At 40.5% G+C, this 23,741-nt stretch overlaps 1 protein-coding gene across 2 annotated transcripts in view; it reads left to right on the forward strand.

The window, feature by feature from the left end:
* The window catches only part of LOC124717145 (endoribonuclease Dicer-like), a 309,406-nt gene that overhangs the window by 211,676 nt on the left and 73,989 nt on the right, over positions 1-23,741 (forward strand). For both annotated transcript variants that reach the window (XM_047243898.1, XM_047243897.1), the window contains 2 exons: positions 7,843-8,062; positions 20,101-20,264. In XM_047243898.1, coding sequence (XP_047099854.1) covers positions 7,843-8,062; positions 20,101-20,264 — 384 coding nt within the window. The remainder of the gene's footprint in view (positions 1-7,842; positions 8,063-20,100; positions 20,265-23,741) is intronic.

The raw sequence follows: 23,741 nt of genomic DNA on the forward strand, positions 1-23,741 counted from the left end.
GGGAATCTTTGACAAATTTCTGCTTGGCCTGGTGACCTTTGCAGAGGTACCTTACCTTCAGGAACATTTCCCTTGTCTTTTGTCCTCTGAAGTCTGTTTCTGCTTCAACGATGATATCCCTTATGTATTTCCAGTTACTCTACCAATTCAAAATTTCAACTTGCCAAATAAGTCTTTTTATTCTTCCGTACTAGCCATTTTAAACCAAGTGAGTCCTTATTGAGGCAAAAGAATAGTGGAAAGCAGGGTGGTGTTTATTTATTTATTTATTTATTTAGTATATAGTGTGGCAATTCATATATTAAGTGAATGACCATCAGCTCTGTAGGATATAATAAGTTTCTTGTGTCACCTATGAAAAATAGGTCTTCATACATGACATATCTGACCAACTCATTTATATAAAAAAAGAAAATTTAAGCTTCCCTCAAAACTGAATCCCAGAAGGATAAAACAGATGTAAAAATCTGGACATTCTGGTAGACTGTAGCTTGGCTGACCAGTGTGTAGTGCTCAGCCATGGCAGATTTAGCAGGCTAGTATAGTGTCGATGTCCCGTCTGATTTGCTCTAACTGCACATAAAGTAGGTCTGATACACGACAAACCACACAAATAGAGGATCTGATACGTACCTGCTTTTCATGGAATCACGTCATTTTTACACAGCCAATGAGTGTGGCTATCTTTGTTGCTGGCAGAAAAATAACGTTGACTTTATGTTTAGAGAGCTTACAGCCTATTTTAGAGAAAAGATTCCCTGCAGACGGTAGGAGAGCAATAAACGCCAACCTTACCTCTTCAGCATCTTAAAGTGATTCTCACCTTTTGTTTGAATTGGAAACCCTTGCACATCTTCTGTGTGTATAGCCACAAAACTGTTTTTTAGGATGTTGGGGTTCTTCCTGTAGATGATTCTTACCCACAGTCATATATGCCCTATATACAGGTCTGTTCAGGACTCCATCAGTTTGCACTGGATGATGACACCTGCCCACTCGCAGGTTCAGATTTGTATGTGTCCTGGGGTATTAATCTGCTCCGAAGTTTTAATCTGCTCACTCACTTTGGTAATTGTTGGATACCACATTTTATTAATATTGTTAATGTTTAGATTCCGGGCATTTAACGACAGACAGGCTGTGCCTCAGTGTCTGTCATGTCTACACTTTTGGTCAGTTGGTGAATTAAGAGCAGATGATTACTTTCTGTTTTAGTACATTCTCTGGTGAGAGCCTGGTCCTGCTGTATTTGGAGGGAGAGGGGGAGAGAGAGAGAGAGAGAGAGAGAGAGAGAGAGAGAGAGAGTTTTGGAGGTGGGGGTGGGGTGGGGAGAAGTACACACCTTATGTTTTCAGATATTATCCACATGATGCAATTTACTTCTCTGTTGGCTTTCATTGCATGGGCACTGTTTAGACACAATAGAGCACTATGTTCTGTAGCGCAGTATACCAGATTCAGCCAAAATTCCGAGAGGAGAGACCGAGGGTTTCCATGTTGCAGATGGCTATAATTAGTTCAGAGTTTTTCGGCCATCTTCATTGGATGTGAAATGAAACTTGAGATTAATAAACATAAAAAGGAAAAGCAACCATTCACTTGTAGGTGATTGAAGTATGGCTTGTAGAAACAGTAAGAGCCGAGACATATTACTTGGTCTGAAGCTGCCACTGGTTTTCTAGGCTAATGAGAGGGCCCTATGATTTGTCCCTCTGTGATTTTCATACACAGGTTAGTGCCCTGTCAACAATTTTCTACAGCAGTATGACACACTTCTCAAACTATAAAAAAAAACAGTCTTGATAGTTTGGAGAGCATTGTTAAGTACAAAAAACTGTGTGTGGCATATATTACCTGTAATCACAAAAACATTGTGAGCTAAGTGTGTAGCATATATTACCTATAACAACAGTCATTTCATTATCAACTGGGAGTGTTGTATCACAACTTTTTAATAAAAGAAACATTTTTTTTTGTTTTTATTTACTAAGTGCATGAAAATGTGAATATTCACAATAACAATAACCTAGCGACTTGGTGCAGTGGTTAGCACACGGGACTCTCATTCGGGATGACAACGGTTCAGATCCATGTCCGGCCATCCTAATTTAGGTTTTTTGTTATTTCCCTAAAAGTTTCAGGCAAAGGCTGGGATGATTCCTTAAATGGACATGGCAGATTTATTTCCCCAGGCTCCCATGATCCGAGCTCGTGCTCCATCTCTGATGGGCTCGATCTCGACAGAACTTTAAACTCTAATCTTCCTTTTCTTTTTATTCATAATAAACTAAAATTTGATTCAAAAATGTGAAACAACAAACAGTTAAAATAAATGCTATTTGTATTAAACTTTTGATTTAGTATTTGTTAATAAATAAAGAATTCAGATAAAAGTTTTTAAAACAGTAGATACTTACTGGAATTGAGCCAGCAAATTTGAATGTACAAGACATATAAATTACACTCTCTGCTACTGGCAGCCCTTTTAAAATACATGAGATGTTGTGTACTTAACAGCAGTTGGAAATATATAGGGTTTCATATGTTATTTTTGAGTTTCAAAAGCCCATCCATGGCAACTATCATTTTCAGAATTCATTGCATCTTCTTTGTAGGAGACCATCCTCTATAAGGTGAAAAAGTCTTTATATAGTTGTCAGTGGTAGCTGGGACCTAAAATGGAAGGTTGTTTATTAAATTATTAAAATATTGCTGTTGCTCTAAAATTGCCTTTAAATGAACCTGACAATATTCATGGGGTTGAACTTCCTGTGGAGGTATATTTATAGAGAAAAAGTCCCTCTTCGTTTCCTTTTTCATGGTGAATCTGTCGTTGACTCTCTCGTTGAAATCCAGAAGCCAGTGGCTCATTTCGTTTTCCTTAGATAGCATGGCAAGAGCAGACAACCTTTCTTCATCAATAGTACCTCTAACAAGGGAAACTCCCCATCAAACACCCCTCAGATTTAGTGGTAAGATGCCCCAGTGGATAGCCTGTCAAAAACTGAACAAAGATCAAGCATGAAAACTGGAAGAAGGTGTACTGAACTTGGAAAAAAGAAGGAAAACAGAAACAGTATATGGTCCATATCTAATCTGTGCAGTATCAAATAACGTTAACAACTGTCGTGTCGTGCTTATGTGGTCATGGTGTTAGACTGCGAAAGAGGAGATCCGGATTCAAATCACTTACGATCCATCCCCCCCTCCACCCCACCCCCCTCACCTCACCCTACCCCACCCCACCCCACCCCACCCCTCACACACACACACACACACACACACACACACACACACACACACACACACAAAATTACGAATTTCCTGTCTAGTCAGTCGCGTGTCTGTTCGCTGTATTCAAATTTGTGTATATGTTGTGGCGTAATGTCAGTTTGCAACAGCAATGTATAACGAAGGGACCTCCAGACATACGTACCTGCGATTTTTTCTAAACGGGTACCACATGCTATGCCTCTTGGATTCCGCTTTGGAAGTTTTGGTTCTTGAATTCCTTTGTTGTAACGTAGTTCACACCCATTTATTTGTTGTTTTCGCTTCTGTGAGAGGTCCATGCGGCACATCGCCTGTTCTCACTGTTCATTACAGAAGTAAGAATAGATTACCGTCACAAGTAACTGTGATTAATAGTGATAGCAGGCGAGATGCCACATAGACCTCTCACAGAAATGAAAACAACAAATAAATGGGTGTGAACTGTGTTACAACGAAGGAATTCAAGGGTCAAAACTTCCAAAACGGAACGCAAGAGGCATAACGTGTGGTATCTGTGTAGAACAAATAGGAGGTACATACGTATGGAGGTCCCTTCATTACACATTGGTATTACAAACTAACATTACGCCTAAACCGTATACAAATTTGAATAAAGCGAGCAGACACGTCAATGATCAGATGGAAAATTCGTAATTTTGTGTGTGTGTGTGTGTGTGTGTGTGTGTGTGTGTGCGCGCGCGTGTGTGTGTGTGGAGGAGGGGTGGGGGGGGGGGGGGGGGGGAATATTGGATCAAGTGCGAATTGATCCCATGTCTCTCCTTTCGCACTCTATCACCATGACCACACAACTACGACACAATAATCATTGAATTTACTTGATATTGCACAGATTAAATTTGAACCATTCATTGTTTGTGTGTGTGTTTTTTTTCCCCCTCCACTGTTCAGTACACCTCCTTCCCATTTTCATGCTGTATCTGTGTTCAGTTTTTGACGGGCTATCCAATGGGCCAACTTACCACTAACTCTGAGTATGGTGTGATGTGGAGTTTCCCTTGTAAGGAACATTTTGATTCACAACAAAAAGGAGAAACATCTCTCTGCGTCACACATTGTCACTGCAATGGTAGCAACTAAGTCCAGTAATTTCATAACATCACAAACGGTTTTTGCAGGTTACCTTCAGTGAAAAACTTCAGAAGGGCTGTTGCACTTTCCATTTTTTGAAAAGTGTTTTGAGAAGAAATGGCTTTTAGTTCTGCTTTTAACTTAACTGTATTTAAAAATGGACAGGGTTGCACAACAGTAGAAAGATTTGTTTCAGTGAAAGAAAGAAGTGCTGGACATGTACGATAGAGGCCTGTAAGTGCTGGAGAATTCAAAATTGTTTTTGCTCTACTGAATTACAGTCTCACATACTTCCTCTGCTGCAATATTCTTTGCTGTACACATGTTCTCACACCTTCTTCTTGTTATATTTGGTTCTTCCTCGATTATGATATTATCAACATCGTCTCTAATTTTCAGAATTTCGTTTTCAGATTATGCTATTGCTTTCTTTATTGAGACAGGACCAGTGGTGCACTTTTGTAATTGGCTGTACAAGATATCCATGTGGGGCATTATTTTATAAAATATGTCTAACCAGAAGGAAAATTTTGGCTGTTGCAGTTTCAACCGTAGACCATATGCTCGATTTTCAGTTGCCGTCTGTTTTGTTGGTAGCTTCCGTGTGTTGAAGACATTGTAGAATGGCCTCTTTATTTATGTAATCTATAAGGACTGTTCCTGACTTAAAGCTCCATCTTGTAACTGATCCATAAGGGACTCTTTGTTTCACAATTGAGTCTAGAACAGCCACTTTTTGAGGTGAATGAAAGAATAATATTGACACCTCTGCAGTAGTAATGGAAAACAATTTTACTTATTTTGATTTGTAGTTTGGACAAGAATTAAGTTCAGTTCATTGCATAACAATGCACATAATACACAAAATAACACACTTCTCCAACAGTCGTTTGGACCGCTGCACGTTAACTGCACACGACCCAAGTATCGTCATAACTTTGAGATGTTACTTTTTCTTTCTATTTGTAGACACCATCAGTGAGGGCATTTTAAATTCAAACTGCTAAGGAGGATGTATCAGTATCAGATGAATATAAAAATGTCCAAAATCTTTCAACATTTTATCCAGTACATAATAGATAATGGAATACCACAACTAAGAGAAATTGAAATACCACAACCAACAGAAATTTAGAAGATACATCAGAAGTTTCACATGTTATCACAGACGGAAAATCTGACTCCACTCCTGCATTAATTTCCTCATGGCATAAATGTAACGTACACTCCAGTAAATCATTTTGATACCCTGGGATGTACTCTTAAAGACTGTAGCATTGTACATGTGCTGTTTTACAACTGTGTCTAAAGCTGAAGTGAAATTCATTAGCCCTCTGAATATTCCAGAATTGTGAGATTCTTTTGTCCACGTAAGGCAAGTTTACGTTCACTGCAGAACGTAATACAGTCGGTTACTTTGGAGAGAACAAAGCGATTTTTCCTTAAGTTATCATTATAGCTTTGTACATTTTGTCTAAAAGCTGAGCCAATCTGTTGCCTAATTTCTGATTTCCCAAGGACTGTTAAATCTAAATAATCATTCTTATGTCAATAATGTAGGAAAAGAGAAATTGCTACTTACCATAGAGACGACACTCTAAATTGCAGACAGGTACAGTTAAAAGGCACGTACACAGAGCTTTCAGCCACAGCTTTCATCAGTAAAATAGAAACACATGCCATTCACACACACAGGCGAGCACATCTCATGCACACATTACTGCCACCTCCAGAATCCCGGGCCAGAATGCAACTAGCACATGGGATGCAAGCAGCAATCATTCTTACGTGCAATAGATTCCCCACACTTCTTAACTTTCTCTGTTAGATGACTCGGATATGACATGCCAGCTAACAAACAGCAAACACAGAAGACAAAATTGTTTATTTGTAGAAATGCAGATGCAAATCCAACTATTTCTGTATACATATTTACATTAAAACACCTGCAAAATGTTTTACCTCAGCTTGTTTGTACTTGTTTCAATGTGAGTTGAGGCATGAGCCTACTAAGCTTCTTCATTTCCCTCTTCTCTTCCAAGCTTAAAGCTGAATCGAACTATAAAAAAATCCAGGCTGGAATAACAATAATATTAGAAAAAGATGGATTGCTACTCACCATATAGCGGCGATGTCGAGTTGCAGACAGGCACCAAAGAAATGCTACTAAATGCATAAGCTTTCAGCCAGAAGGCATTCTTCTGAAAGAGATAAAACACACACACACACACACACACACACACACACACACACACTCCCTTTCATGAAAAAGCAGCCCACACCCATGTGACTACAGTCTCTGGCTGTTGAGGCTGGACTGTGAACAACTCTGCATGATAGGAAAAAGGGATAGGTGGGTGAAGGACAGTGACTGACTATCCCGTTACCTGTTCCCACTCCAGCCCTACACAACCTTATATTCAACAAGTCCATACACAGTCTTTTTACCTGTCTCCTTTTCTGCCCCACTCTCCCCCTCTGCCCTCCGTCTGACTGCACCCAGCTGCCCTATCCTCTCTCCACCTTGTCTCGGTGTGCTACCACAAGCAGTACTTTGTCTTCTGCTCCTACCCTGCTATTTCTCCCCCTCCCAGCATCCTCTTTACCTGCACTACCCAGATTGGTTTACCCATCATGCGCTGCTGCTTGCAGTGTGGCCTTGGCAGCCAGAGACTGTAGTCGTGTGTGTGTGTGTGTGTGTGTGTGTGTGTGTGTGTGTGTGTGTGTGTTTTATCTCTTTCAGAAGAAGGCCATCCAGTCAAAAGCTTACATATTTAGTAGTCTTTCTGTTGTGCCTGTCTCCAACTCAACATCTCCTCTAAACAGTGAGTAGCAATGTATCCTTTTCTAATATTGTCAATGTTTGAGCTTAAAGCGGAGAAATGTATTTCTAAAAGATACTGAACACTTTCACTCTTTGTTGTGAAAAGGAACTCCAAGAACAGAGGAATATGCATACAAACACTAAATAATGATAAATAAATAACTAAATGCGCTGTTGAGCGACTGTAAGAAAATTATTCCATTATAGTGAAGACACACATGGTAACTGCTTTGGTTATCAGTTGCAACCATTCAGTCTGGGTCAGCTCTTGTGTTTCCACGGAATCTGACTTGCATTTGAGCTGGTCCTTCAACCATTGCAAATGAGCATATTACTAGGGACATCCGTTCTTGCCCTGACTGCCAAAGGAACATCTGTGGGCTTACAGAGGTTGAAAAAGAGAAATTGAACCTCAGCAATGCCTGAGCTATGCTTTGGCACGTATGTCTGTTACCTGAAAGACTTTAATGTTTTTTGCATGGTAATAATAGTTTGGAAATGCAGATAACATGACCTAATATGAGAAAGAAACACTTAGGAGCATGTACCACCACTAACAGTAGTTATTTTCTTACATAATTTTATGTTTTTAGATTCATGTGTGTAATTAAGCTATTTACAAGTGTAAAGTCTAACACACTTTTGTATTTCCACAGCTTTGTGATTTTCCTATATTTACAAATGAAGGACAAATGGACGTCACCATTAGTAGTAACTACAAGGAATATGTTCTCTCAGAGGAAAAGGTCAACCTCTGTTTGGGTTTCCGAAAGTTGCTGTTTGGTTATGTTTTGGACCTGTTGAAAGATTTCATGGCCTTTGATGACAGAAATGAAGGCAATTCTTACTTTGTGGTCCCAGTGACCTACAGGAATGGTAAGATTTGTGTTGCCTTCTACTATACAGATATGCCTAAAAAGCTTATTGTATTGTTGTTAAAACACACACACACACACACATGAAATTTCTATGATTTTCTTGTCTTTTGTTAAGGTGTACCTTGACTTGTTCCCCATTTGTGAAGGTTCTCTGTTTTTATGGTATCTACAGAATGTTATGAGTAATCAAAGACACCATCGGAAGACATCTGTATTCTCACACACTCCTTTAAAACTTTCTAGGGGATGCTGTTTCATGACTGTATTTTGGATGGCTATGTTAAGGAAAAATTTAAATAGTACATCATAGTAAGTTTGATCTGTTTGAGGACACTGGTGTATCATTACGTTTAGTGTAAACTTTCTCTAAAGCACACAAGTGGGAAGCTATAATTGCAAAAACCACCCAAAACAAAAGATTAAAAATGAAACAATGGAATATCCAGGATGGAATGTAACAGTATAATGAAAAAGAAAGTTGCTACTCACCATATAATGGAGATGCTGATTCACAGATAGGCACAACAAAAAGACTGTCACAAATAAACCTTTCAGCCATTAAGGCCTTCATCAACAATAGACGTGTACACGTGATTATCTGTGACTCAGCATCTCTGGTATATGGTGAGTAGCAACTGTCCTTTTCATAATATTGTTGAAAGAGTAAAAATATCTTTAGATGCAAGACGTCTGATCATATTTTTCATAAAAATAAGGACGCTGCTTGACAAAAAAAAATAAAGCACCCGGAAGTGGAGGAGGCAACGAAATGAAACTTCACTGATTGTGAGAGGGTTTGTGATGTTATCTCAGTGATTACAAAATCAAGTTACATTTACAAGGAACTTGGCAGTGTGATCGAACTTATCAGTATAATGTTGCACCCTCTCTGTGCTGGATGTGTGCACTGATTCTCTTGGGTTGGGTGTCATAAAGCCATTGTTTTCTCTCCTGAGACAATTGGGCCCTCAACTGTTGTAAGGGGTCTCAGTACCCTGGTGCCGGAGTGTAGTTGACATTTGAGATGGTCCCAAACCTTTTCCATAGGGGACAAGATCTCAGAATACCTCCTCAACGCCACGCAGTCAGCGCGTGCATTGTCCTGTCACATTGTGGCACCACAATACTTTCGCACGAGATCTCTGACACAATGGGGATGCGGGATGCCCGTGACGTGCCATTGTGCCGTCAGAGTTGCCTCGATAACCGCCGACTGTCACCCAAACATATCGTCGGTGACTCCCTGCTCCGTTATGCCGAGAGTAACTCCTCTGCACCTCTCCGAACATTGAAAGAATTGGACCTCTCCCGCCGGTCACCAACTTACTAGCTGACGATGGTCATCCGGGGGCGGTGCAGAACCGTAATTCATTGCCGAACACGGCGCGACAGCATTTGTTGGCTGTCCGTACCTCTCAGGCGAGGCACCTCTCGAAATGCAGCGCACTGTGTCGTGTTAACGGTAGCCTGGGCACGGGACAGTAATTCCGTAGTCTTGCTGCTGCTGGCCTCCAACCGATGGTGTGGGATGACACGGAATGCTACAGGAAGTCCATTACTTGTTCTCAGGCGGCAGATGTCGAATTGTGGTGTGCTTCGGTGCACGATACAGTGATCCTCACTTTAGGTGGTCGTACACAGTCAATCGGAACTTCGGTGGCGAGTGTGGCTGCCTTCACATTCCTGTGACATTTCAGGCCACTGTTACACCCAAATGTCCACAAATCTGGGTGTTCCACAATTTGACCAGCTGGCCAAACGGTAACCCACAATTGAGGCCCCCTTCAAATTTTCAGGTGCCAATAGTGCTGTCTCGCAAGAGTAAGAGTCATTTTCGTGTCCTTCACTGCGATCGCTCAACATCTGACACTGCTCACACGGGGCCGGCCGAAGTGGCCGTGCGGTTAAAGGCGCTGCAGTCTGGAACCGCAAGACCGCTACGGTCGCAGGTTCGAATCCTGCCTCGGGCATGGATGTTTGTGATGTCCTTAGGTTAGTTAGGTTTAACTAGTTCTAAGTTCTAGGGGACTAATGACCTCAGCAGTTGAGTCCCATAGTGCTCAGAGCCATTTGAACCATTTTTCTCACACGTTACTAGGTCCAGCGACAACCCTAATGGGCTCATGTGACCATTTTACCCATCACAGAGAACTGCAACTCAATCATTTACATTGTGCAATCACTTGTTTACCTGCTGACAACCAAATATGTCTTCCGGGTGCTTCACCCTTGTTACTCGTGACCTTGACACATACGGTAATTAAATGTTTAATGAATAAATTATTTTGTCCCCATAATACTTTGATCTTTGCATTTTCTTTCGCTCTTGCTTACAAATGTGTAATATCAGAATACAGCCACACTTTTATTTGGAGAGCATAGCAAAATTTGTGCCTGCTCTAGTCACATACTATTCATTAAGCTTATTGTGACTGTTCAGCGGAAGCAAGTAACATTCTTCAAGAAGTGACACATGAGTAATGCTTCACATCCCTCTCCCTGGCACTGAATGACACACAGGACTTACAGTCATGCTTCCAGCAACTATCTAAAATTAAAAGTGCTCTTAATAAACATTTGACAGTATTATGAAAAGGTACACTGCTACTCGCCACTCAACGGAGATGCTGAATCACTAACCCTTCTGGCCTCAACCTCCATTAGTCATTGTCCTTCACCCACCTATCCCCTTTCCTGTTCCCATTCTAGCACTATGCAGCCCTCTATTCCACCAATGCACCCACAGTCTTTCCACTTTTTTTCCATAGCCCCCACCCCTTCCACTCTCTGTCTAACATCCCAGCTGCACCTAGCTGTCGTGCCCTGTCTCCACATCATCCCTGTGTGCTCCTGCAAGCTGCACTTTACCGTCTCTATCCTGCCATCCCTTCCATTCCCCACCTCCCACCTCCCTGATTGCTTCTCCCATCGTGTGTTGCTGCTCCAGTCTGGCCTCGGCAGCCGGAGACTGTGGTTGTGGTTTGTGTCTGTCTGTGTGTGTGTGTGTGTGTGTGTGTGTGTGTGTGTGTGTGTGTGTTTTGTCGAATTCAATGAAGGCTTTTTTCGCTGAAAGCTAACTTGTTACAGTCCTTTTGTTGTGCCTATCTGCCACTCAGCATCTCCACTGTAAGATGAGTAGGAATCTATTCTTAAATAATATTGTCGTTATTCCATCCTAGATTACTATTGCTTAATAAACATTTTTTCTGTTGTGTATAGCTCTCTATCTCATTCTCTTACCACTTCAAAATATTAAAGCAAGTATTTGAAAACTAGAGGGCAAATGTGAAAATATTTTGGGAACTATTCCCGTAATGACTCAATGCTGAAACTAGGCAATTCCTTCAGTAAATAAGAAATATTTTTCTAAGTTTTTGTGGAATCTGGAATCGAAGGAAAGCTTTCTTTTAATCTGTTATCAAAATTTGTTTTACATTTCAAGTTGTGCTTTTACTTTTAAAGCAGGATCTGGTGATATTTACAAACCTTCATCCATAATTGAGCTTTTTAGCTTTATATGGGACAGAATAATGTGGACAAGATGATGAGTGAAAGAAATGTACCAATTTTTATAATTTTAATAAGTGACTGTTGGAAACTGTAGCAAGTGGTTGTAAGAGTGCAGTAGGAAAGCCTAAGAAAAATCTAATAACATTGGCTTGGGAACTTTGCTCATGTTACTAATTCCAGATAATTAAACAACTAATAGCTTGAAATTACCCTAGCTGGAACACCCCAGCTTATTCCTGGTCTATCTAGTAGAGACCACATCTCACCTGTTAAATTATGTAGAATCCACCTTCATCACCATGTTGTTGTTGTTGTGGTCTTCCGTCCTGAGACTGGTTTGATGCAGCTCTCCATGCTACCCTATCCTGTGTAAACTTCTTCATCTCCCAGTACTTACTGCAACCCACATCCTTCTGAATCTGCTTAGTGTATTCATCTCTTGGTCTCCCTCTACGATTTTTACCCTCCACGCTGCCCTCCAATGCTAAATTTGTGATCCCTTGATGCCTCAGAACATGTCCTACCAATCGGTCCCTTCTTCTTGTCAAGTTGTGCCACAAACTCCTCTTGTTCCGTCAATACCTCCTCATTAGTTATGTGATCTACCCATCTAATCTTCAGCATTCTTCTGTAGCACCACATTTCGAAAGCTTCTATTCTCTTCTTGTAAAAACTATTTATCGTCCATCTTTCACTTCCATACATGGCTACACTCCATACAAATACTTTCAGAAATGACTTCCTGACACTTAAATCTATACACGACGTTAACAAATTTCTCTTCTTCAGAAACGCTTTCCTTGCCATAGCCAGTCTACATTTTATATCCTCTCTACTTCGACCATCATCAGTTATTTTGCACCCCAAATAGCAAAACTCCTTTACTACTTCAAGTGTCTCATATCCTAATCTAATTCCCTTAGTATCACCCGACTTAATTTGACTACATTCCATTATTCTCGTTTTGCTTTTGTTGATGTTCATTTTATATCCTCCTTTCAAGACACTGTCCATTCCGTTCAACTGCTCTTCCAAGTCCTTTGCTGTCTCTGACAGAATTACAATGTCATCGGTGAACCTCAAAGTTTTTATTTCTTCTCCATGGATTTTAATACCTACTCTGAATTTTTCTTTTGTTTCCTTTACTGCTTGCTCAGTATACAGATTGAATAATATCGGGGAGAGGCTACAACCCTGTCTCACTCCCTTCCCAACCACTGCTTCCCTTTCATGCCCCTCGGCTCTTATAACTGCCATCTGGTTTCTGTACAAATTGTAAATAGCCTTTCGCTCCCTGTATTTTACCCCTGACACCTTTAGAATTTGAAAGAGTATTCCAGTTGATATTGTCAAAAGCTTTCTCTAAGTCTACAAATGATAGAAACGTAGGTTTGCCTTTCCTTAATCTTTGTTCTAAGATAAGACGTAAGGTCAGTATTGCCTCACGTGTTCCAATATTTCTACGGAATCCAAACTGATCTTCCCCAAGGTCGGCTTCTACTGGTTTTTCCATTTGTCTGTAAAGAATTTGTGTTAGTATTTTGCAGCTGTGCCTTATTAAACTGATAGTTTGGTAATTTTCACATCTGTCAACACCTTCTTTCTTTGGGATTGGAATTATTATATTCTTCTTGAAGTCTGAGGGTATTTCGCCTGTCTCATACATCTTGCTCACCAGATGGTAGAGTTTTGTCAGGACTGGCTCTCCCAAGGCCATCAGTAGCTCTAATGGAATGTTGTCTACTCCCGGGGCCTTGTTTCGACTCAGGTCTTTCAGTGCTCTGCCAAACTCTTCACGCAGTATCGTATCTCCCATTTCATCTTCATCTACATCCTCTTCCGTTTCCATAATATTGTCGTTAAGTATATCACCCTTGTATAGACCCTCTATATACTCCTTCCACCGTTCTGCTTTCCCTTCTTTGCTTAGAACTGGGTTTCCATCTGAGCTTTTGATATTCATACAAGTGGTTCTCTTTTCTCTCTAGGTCGCTTTAATTTTCCTGTAGGCTGTATCTATCTTACCCCTAGTGAGATATGCCTCTACATCCTTACATTTGTCCTCTAGCCATCCCTGCTTAGCCGTTTTGCACTTCCTGTCGATCTCATTTTTGAGACGTTTGTATTCCTTTTTGCCTGCTTCATTTACTGCATTTTTATATTTTTTCCTTTCGTCAATTAAGTTCAATATTTCTTCTGTTACCCAAGGAGTTCTACTAGCCCTCGTCTTTTTACCTACTTGATCCTCTGCTGCCTTCACTACTTTATCCCTCAGAGCTACCCATTCTTCTTATACTGTATTTCTTTCCCCCATTCCTGTCAATTGTTCCCTTATGCTTTCGCTGAAATTCTGTACAACCTCTGGTTCTTTCAGTTTATCCAGGTCCCATCTCCTTAAATTCGCACCTTTTTGCAGTTTCTTCAGTTTTAATCTACAGTTCATAACCAATAGATTGTGGTCAGAGTCCACATCTGCCCCTGGATATGTCTTACAATTTAAAACCTGGTTCCTAAATCACCATAGCACTGTGGTAAACAACACTCCGTTGTCAGAAAGCCTGATGAGCACAGCAGGAAGTCAGACTTGCTGCGCCATATGTCTTTCGCCGCCTCTTGTCGCATTGCATCTTGTGTCCAAGAGAATGTGACACTGTTGTGATGAGCTTATGAGCGAGTCTGAAGACTGAGATGAGTGGCTCTATAGAGCAGTTCATGGCTGTAAAGTAAACTGATTTCTACAAACTGAGCAAAAGCGAGAACAATAATATTAACTCAGAATTTGCTTGCGATTTGATTAAGCTCCATTACATGGAATCGGGGATAATACCAGCCACAAGTGGCTGTTGAAGGAATGCGAGGGAGCTGTTTTAGTCAAGGCAAACATAGAGGGCGCAGATTAGTTGCAAACCCTCTGGGGTTTGAGTTCGCAAATACCAGTTTCACAGACTAGTTTTAAATATAAAAATCAGGCTCCATCCATTTTGAAATCAGGTTGTGGTACAACATGTTTGTGGCTCCTTGCATGATTGAAAAAGTCACAAGGATAACAGAAAGAAGCCAGGTAAGAAAGTGAAAGAGCTGAAGAATTTCTGGCAGTCACCTCACAGGATGAAGAGCTTTTGATTTGTTTATCCATTTTGATGCAGTTAGTGTCCTTTGGGTAACAGGTATTCTTATCACAGGTGAACATGTTACACAAAAAGCATCACACAACACAGGAGAAAGAAAAATGGCTACATTTCATTTATGTCCAACAATAACATCTGTGTCCACATTACTCTTTCTGTTGTCCTTGTTTACAAGTACTGAAGTCTCCATAAAGGTTGAATATCATGTTTATATTTGTAACTGAAACATTTTCTGTGAGTGTGGTCATACACATACTCTGATCAGGTAGAACATTATGACCACCTTCGTAATAGCCGATATGTCCACCTTTAACACGGATGACAGTGGCAGCGCATTGTATCTTGGAAGGAATGAGGCCTCGGTAGGTCGCACACACAAGTCACTTAATTCCCATAAATCGTGGGGAGGGGAGCCACGAGCTCTGATGCCACATTGTCACATCAAGGTTGTATTCTATAGGGTTCAGATCTGGTGAATTGGGTGGCCATCACATCAGTTGGAACTCAGCATTGTGTTCCTCAAACCAGTCCATCACTCTATTGGCCTTATGACACGGCACATTATCTTGTTGAAATCTGCCACTGCCATCGGGAAACGTGATAGTCGCGAAGGTGTGTACACGGTCTGCGACCAGTGTACGATACTCTTGCTGTCGTAATGCCTTGCACAAAATCCACTGGACCCGTGGAGGTCCACATGACTGTTCCCCATAGCATAACGGAGCCACCACCAGCTTGTCTCTGCTTCCTGCAGTACAGTAGTCAAGGAGCAGTTCCCCTGGAAGACAACACATCCATGCCCTCCCATTGACATCATGAAGATCATATCGAGATTAATCAGACAATGCAGTGCTCTGCCACTGTGCCAACATCCAGTGTCGGTGGTCAAGCGCCCATTTCAGTCATAGTTGCATATGACCGATATGTGATTTGTGCTGGGCATATCCTTTCCTGTTTCTACTCGAGACTGCTTTGAATATATTAAATGTGTGTACATACTGTCATTTCCACAGCAAGACTATTTCTCCCTGGCCATGGGAGTGTGAGTTTGGATATGTGTGTGTGTGTGTGTGTGTGTGTGTGTGTGTGTGTGTGTGTGTGTGTGTGTGTGTGAACTCTTACTACAAACAGAGCAAGGGCTTGAAAGCTAGTGTGAATATTGTTTTCTTTTGCTTGTTTCTATGCTCCACATGTCCGTCCACTGCAGGTGAGTGGTTGCCTTTCCCTTATTTTACATACTGTTCCATCCAGGAATTTCCACTATTGTTTTTACATGTATGTACGTAGTACTTTCTATCATATTAATAATAATAATAATAATAATAATAATAATAATAATAGAATTGTAAAAATTTTCTGTCTGTCTGTTTAAACAGAGTAATCTCCAAAACTACCAAATTTTCATGGGGTTTTCACAGGTAACTTTAGCATAGGTTGGGGCAATGTTTAGGCTTTATTTTGTTAAAGTCATATCATGGAAAAAGTAATTTGAAGTTTCATCTAAAATCTTCTACTGAACTTAATAGTTTGGGTGTTTAATCATGACTGTGTAGTACACCAAAGAACCAGCAGATGGCACTGTTAATTGTTTTTAACTTAGTGACAGATGTATTTTTGAAAGTTTATGTCACAGACAGAATTAAGCAGGATAGTATTTATAAATACAAACTAACAGAGCATTTGGCCAGGATATGTGGATTTACTGATTTTGCTTCACGTTAAAAACTTAATTATGTTCCTTTACTCTTTCTATAGAAAAGTTTTATTTATATTCTTTGATAGGAAAAATAAATTTATTAAGTTTGCTTCATGATTGTAGAGCCTACTCATTTCATTTTGTTTTGTATATGAATAAAAATGTCTATAAAACTGTTCAGTTTTCTGAATACACCAGAACACGAAGATGATGAGGTGAGACTTGCTGCGGCTCGAGAACAGTGGCTTTAATTTGCTCACGAAAAGTCCTTCTGAAAGAAAGGCACACTGTAACTCTGACCTCAAGCTTCATGCATTATCTAACGTCACTGAACCCTTCACTCACAGGGGCTTACAGTTTGTTCTTTCGAACATAACAACGTGAAAGTGGAAATTTTGACAGCAAGAGGTTCAGGCGAATGAGTTTTTATATCCCGAATCCCACTTATTCATAACAGTTTACCATTTTGCTTTAAATGTGTACAATTCCTGTTTATCTTACTTTATGCCATGATCGTAAACAAAATCACAAGGCCAGCTGCTGCATGTTGTGGGCATGGACCTTAGTGTCAGTAGCATTTCGCATGGCCACCTGTACATGATTAAGCTGTGTAAATAAATTCCGCATGTAGGAAGCCTTTGACACAGCGGTAAATAAAAACCCAGGCAGTGCCATATTTCACAGCTAGTCATTGATAAAGCCTGTTCATAGTGTTTCCATATCTCATCAGGTACAGATATTTTGATGAAGTAATTAAACTTCACCGTCACAGTGTATGCTGATATTTGTGAAATTATCATCTGATACTCTGAATTCTTTTGTTTCCATGTAATTCTCTCAGTCTTCGGCATCAGTGCCCAAAGCATGTGCTATTTCCTCTGAGGGGAGCAGCACCAGTCACAGCAACAACAAAACTAACAGTAACAATAATCGTACAATATTCATGTACAAAAATAATCATGACAAATGGTACACATTCATACATTAGACTACTGGCGGCCCTGTGGTGTCATTCAGTTGTCAGGTCTTATAACTGCTCACCAACACTAAGCAAGCTTACTATTCATTAATTTCTGCACAAATGAGACCCAGCTGAGGCATTTTCATTGCACAGTGGAGAAGTTATTGAGGAATTGCAGTATGATGGTGATTGTAAAGTCAGCAGGAAGTATATGGTGTAGTGTGCAATGAAGGGACTAGCGTGTAATTATTTTCCATTTTGATAAGTTTACTTGCTCCAGTGACATGCAAATATAAAAGAACTGTACATTATGTACAACCAACTGAGGTGATGCATTTGTAAAAACACAAAGCTGAATTTTATTATTTATTTATTTATACATCCATCCAGCAATCATCTCGCAGTGATATAGGAGTTATGTCTATCATGAAAAGGATGGATTGCTACTCACCACATTTTGGAGACGCTGAGTCGCAGATAGGCACAACGAAAAGACTGTTGAACAAGTAAACCTTCAGCCAAAAAGGCCTTCATCCAAATTAGACAGCATACACAAATTCATTTATTCATGTAAACACAACCCGCACACACATGACTATTGTCTCTGGCTGCCGAAACTCACTTCAGGAGCTAGAGACAGTGGTTTTGTGTGTGTGTGTGTGTGTGTGTGTGTGTGTGTGTGTGTGTGTGTGTTTTGTGTAATTTGGATGAAGGCCTTTTTGACTGGAAGCTCACTTGTGTGACAGTCTTTTTGTTGTGCCTATCTGTGACTCAGTATCTTCACTAGGTGTTAAGTAACAATCTATCCTTTCATAGTACTAATACAAGGTTTGTCATAATAATAATAATAATGTGCAAATAAATTGCTCAAAATATACATACACTATGTGATCAAAAGTATCCGAACATCTGGCTGAAAATGACTTAAAAGTTCGTGGCACCCTCCATTGGTAATGCTGGAATTCAGTATGGTGTTGGCCCACCCCTAGCCTTGATGACAGCTTCTACTCTCACAGGCATACATTCAGTCAGGTTCTGGAATGTGTCTTGGGGAATGGCAGCCCATTCTTTTCACGGAGTGCTGCACTGAGAAGAGGTATCGCTGTCGGTCGGTGAGGCCTGGTGCAAAATCAGTGTTCCAAAACATGCCAAAAATGTTCTATATGTTTCAGGTCAGGACTCTGTGCAGGCCAGTCCATTACAGTGATGTTATTGTCATGTAACCACTCCGCCACAGGCCGTGCATTATGAACAGATGCTCGATCATGTTGAAAGAAGCAATCGCCATCCCCGAATTGCTCTTCAACAGTGGGAAGCAAGAAGGTGCTTAAAACGTCAATGTAGGCCTGTGCTGTGATAGCACCATGCAAAACAACATGGGGTGCAAGCCCCCTCCATGAAAAACACAACCACACCATAAGACCACCGCCTCCGAATTTTACTGTTGGCACTACACATGCTGGCAGATGATGTTCACTGGGCATTCACCATACCCACACCCTGCCATCAGATTGCCACATTGTATCTGTGAATCGTCACTCCACACATTTTTCCACTGTTCAATTGTCCAATGTTTATGCTCCTTACACCAAGTGAGGCATCGTTTGGCATTTATCAGCATGAAGTGTGGCTTATGACCAGCCGCTCGACCATGAAATCAAAGTTTCCTCACCCCCCTCCGCCTAACCGTCATAGTACATGCTGTGGATCCTCATGAAGTTTGGAATTCCTGTGTGATGGTCTGGATAGACGTCTGCCTATTACACAATACGACCCTCTTCAACTGTCGGCGGTCTCTGCCAGTCAACAGACGAGGTTGGCATGTACACTTTTGTGCTGTTCATGTCCCTTCACATTTCCACTTCACTATCACATTGGAAACAGTGGACCTGGGGATGTTTAGGAGTGTGGAAATCTCGCGTAGAGACGTATGACACAAGTGACACCTGACCATATTCGAAGTTCATGAGTTCTGCGACACGTCCCATTCTGCTCTCTCACAATGTCTAATGACTACTGAGGTCACATGTCTAATGACTACTGAGGTCGCTGATATGGAGAGTACCTGGCAGTAGGTAGCAGCACAATGCACCTAATACAAAAAACGTATGTTTTTGGGGGTGTCCGGATACTTTTGATCGCATAGTGTGCGTACACACAGAATACACAAGTATGGAATATATAAGTATGCTCTTATGAGGATAGGACAGGTGGTTGGCCATAGATTTGATGAAGCTAGCTCCCTGGCATTTGCTTGAAATGATTCAGGAAAACCTAAGTGAGGGTGACCAGACAGATGAAAGCCATCCTCCCGGATATGAGATCTTAACAACAGCTCTACCTTGTTCAGGTGGTCCCAGTTGTACAATGTTCTTTGATATACACACAGTTTGTTCCAGATTTGGGACAATGGAGGTTCATTCTCTGTCCAGACATCCTGATTTTAGTTTTCTGTGGTTTTCTTAAACCACTTCAGGCAAATTTCAAGATGGTTCCTACAACAATACCACGTCAACCTCCTGTCTTGTCCCCTCTTCATTAAACACACGTATGTTCATACATCTGTATGTATGACTGAAATTTTCCTTGTATTAAGCTGATGTGTCGTATATAATTGTAAAATGATCCTTTGAAAAATAAATTACTGATGTTTATGTATCATGCACTTCAGTAGCTTGCATTAAGGCTACTCTGTCTTAAAATTAAGGTGTAATCTTAAGTTTATTTTTCTGCTTTCTCAGATCAAATAGCATATGATATAGACTGGAATGTGATGGAAACTTACAAGAAGATTGAGCCTATCACTCGCAGATCTCTTGAGCAGCGATCTGTCCCTATTGAAGACTATAGTATTTATCACCATGCTGTTGTTGCACCGTGGTATCGTGGGCTGCCACCAACACCGGTAATACTTCCGTGACAATCTGATACATAAAATTTACTTTCAATTGAGACTGCAGAATGACATATGATGTTACATGCTATTTCACAAGATTATCTCTAGTTAGTTGTCTTGTTGTACACTAGTATTCACACTTATTAATAAAGTAAATAAATGTCTGAAAGGAATCTGTATTTATTGTGGATATTTTGTACATGAAGTCATCTAGATTGCTTATTATATTTCTTTCTTTATAACTGAATTTTGGCTATTGCCATCACTAGATCGTAACTTAGAAGTTGTGAAACAATGTTGAGTGTCTCTATCAACAAAACCTATGCTTATTACTTGGGCCTAGATCTTTTGATACCTAGCTCTGAACACTGTGTTAGAAGTTACATGTTTTGACTTGCTGATGGCAGTAACTAAAGCACCATTATATGGCAGTAACCAAAACACCATTATAAATAAAAGAGATACATTAAGTGATCTAGATAGCTTTATTCACCAGGTATTCACACTCTTTGTGGCCTGCCGAAGAGCCGGTCGGCATTCATCGTAAGATTAGCAGCTCGGAAGATCAGTGCTTATTTGCTGCTTTTTGATAGTTAACATTCAGCTGTGAATCCCCTGTTATATTGCTCTGCATTGAAGGTGGTGCAACCGTCACACAAACTGATGGTGTAGCTTTATATACAACAAAAAAGGTATCATTCTTTCTGTGAGAAGTTGATTGTTGGAATGATGAGTAGTTGTAAATGTCATATTACTGCACTGATTGGACTCTAACAGCTAAGTGATTGATCGTTGTGAAGTGCATGACATTTATGCTAATCTGAAGACTTTGCTAGTATTGAATTTTACTGTTTTCATCTTTTTGAATTTTTAAAGGTCTCTAAACATACACAGCTTTAACAGACGATAGACACCGGCCGCTGCGGTTGCAGATTCGAATCCTGCCTCGGGCATGGATGTGTGTGCTGTCCTTAGGTTAGTTAGGTTTAAGTAGTTATAAGTTCTAGGGGACTGATGAACTCGGACATTAAGTCCCATAGTGCTCAGAACCATTTGAAGGAACAGGGTGATGCTATGGTCAGTCGGCAAATAAATTTGGGTGAAAAGCTTCAAGTTGTAGTTGTAGTTTGCCATTTACAGTTTTCAAAAATTAAGTTATAGGACATTGACATCAATAGGTGTGGGAGCACGGTCCCCTAGTGATGCAAAAGAGGATAGCTATTCATGTATGTAGTTTCAGAATGACGCATATCTTTTGGAAGGAATTGTGACATAAATTTTATGCTAATAAAGAAGCAAACAAATAGTAACAAGAACTGAATGCACCACTAAAGTCCCTGGCAATAATTTTACACAAATCCTTGGCAGCGTTCGGAAATTTGGAACACACAATAGCGAATAGTTCAGTATAGGTGTATTGTCCTTGTCAACCGAGTTGAGTTGATGAAACCACAACGAAGTCAATATCTGTCCTACTGTAAACAGCTTGCAGTGTCTACTAACTTACTATAATGCTATTTAATGTTAAATGTTAGTATTTTCCAAATGAGAGAAGCAGCAGAAACAGAAAATTGCTTTAGGTAAAATTTATGTAAATAGCCTTCTGGAATTACATTCTTGGAGGGGGAGGGAAGGGTATAATGGAAAAAAAGAAAGAAAGGAGGATTGGTATGCAGTTACTTTTTGCATGTTACTTTACATTGGGATATGAATGTCCTCGAAAACTATTTAATCAATTTTACCTGAAGCAATTTTCTGTTTCTACCTGTTCTTTCAGATCGGAGGATGGTTGTGTGAACAACCAAAATTAGTTACCAAATTTAGTGTTGTACATTGTTTGCAATCTGGACAATTAAAAGATTTTGTATAGAAAATTTGTAAAAATTATTGAAAATGTATATGAGCTGTACACTGAGGTGACAAAAGTCATGGTATAGTGATACGTACATATACAGATGACGGTAGTATCGCATATGCGAGGTATAAAAGGGCATTGCATCGATGGCATTTTCATTTATGCTTAAGTGATTCACGTGAAACAGTTTCCGAAGTGATTGTGGTCCCAGGATAGGAATTAACATACTTTGAATGCGAAATGGTGGTTGGAGATAGATCCGTGGGACATTCCATTTCAGAAACTGTTAGGGAATTAAATATTCAGTGATCCACAGTGTCAAGAGTGTGCCGAGAGTACCAAATTTCAGGCGTTACCGCTCATCACAGACAACGCAGTGGCTGACGGCCTTCACTTAGTGACCGAGAACTGTGTCATTTGTGTAGAGTTGTCAGAGCTAACACTGCATGAAATAACCGAAGTAATCAATGTGGGATGTACAACGAACGTATCCGTCAGGACAGTGTGGTGAAATTTGGTGATAATGGACTACGGCAGCAGACGACCGATGCGAGTGCCTTTGCTAACAGCATGACATCGCCTGCAGCTCCTCTCTGGGATGACCGTATTGGTTGAACCCTAGATGACTGGAAAACCGTGGCCTGGTCGGATCAGACCCAGCTTCAGTTGATAAGAGCTGGTAGTAGGGTTAGAGTGTGGTGCAGACCCTATGAAGCCATGGACACAAGTTGTCAACAAGACACTGTGCAAGCTGGTGGTGGCTCCGTAATGGTGTGGGCTGTGTTTATATGGAATGGTCTGGGTCCTCTCATTCAACTAAATTGTTCGTTGACGGGAAATGGTTATGTTCAGCTACTTAGAGACCATTTGCAGCCATTTATGGACTTCGTGATGAAATTTTTATGGATAACAGCGTGCCAAGTCACTGGGCCACAATGGTTCGCAATTGGTTTGAAGAACATTCTGGCTAATTTGAGTGAATGATTTGGCCACCCAGCTTGTGCGACATGAATCCAGTCAAACATTTTGGCACACAATTGATAGGTCAGTTTGTGCACAAAATTCTGCACTGGCAACATTCTTAATTGTGGATGGCTAAAGTGGTAACATGGCTCAATATTTCTGCAGGGGACTTCCAACGACTTGTTGAGTCGTTGCCATGTCGAGTTCCTGCACTGTGCCGGGCAGGAGGTGGTCTGATATGATATTAGGAGGTATCCCATGACTTTTGTCACCTCAGTGTACAAATATTGCCTTAAACAGTCCTAGGTGGAATTTTTACATGTAATACCTCATTTAATATGTCTGCACTATGCTTCTTTGTATAGTCACTTCTCATAGATCTTTAAAGAACGCGGAACTACCATTGTTTCATCAATAATTCTTGAATGGGAGAAACTTGTCCATAGCTAGCTTCATTGTGCTTGACTACCAGTGTAACTTATTTGATGACTAATCTGGCACCAGATGGCAACTGTAGTTGTACATTCATTTTCCTTGTCACAGTAAATATTTCCTGCCTCAGTCAGTAACTGTGTGGACAGCATGGAGAACGGTCGACTTGATCTGCATTGGGAAACATTGTTTCGGAAATGAGATATGGTTACCAATTGAGTTTGCAGTATTAGATT

The sequence above is a fragment of the Schistocerca piceifrons genome, chromosome 9 (assembly GCF_021461385.2).
Source record: "Schistocerca piceifrons isolate TAMUIC-IGC-003096 chromosome 9, iqSchPice1.1, whole genome shotgun sequence".
Classification (NCBI taxonomy): domain Eukaryota; kingdom Metazoa; phylum Arthropoda; class Insecta; order Orthoptera; family Acrididae; genus Schistocerca; species Schistocerca piceifrons.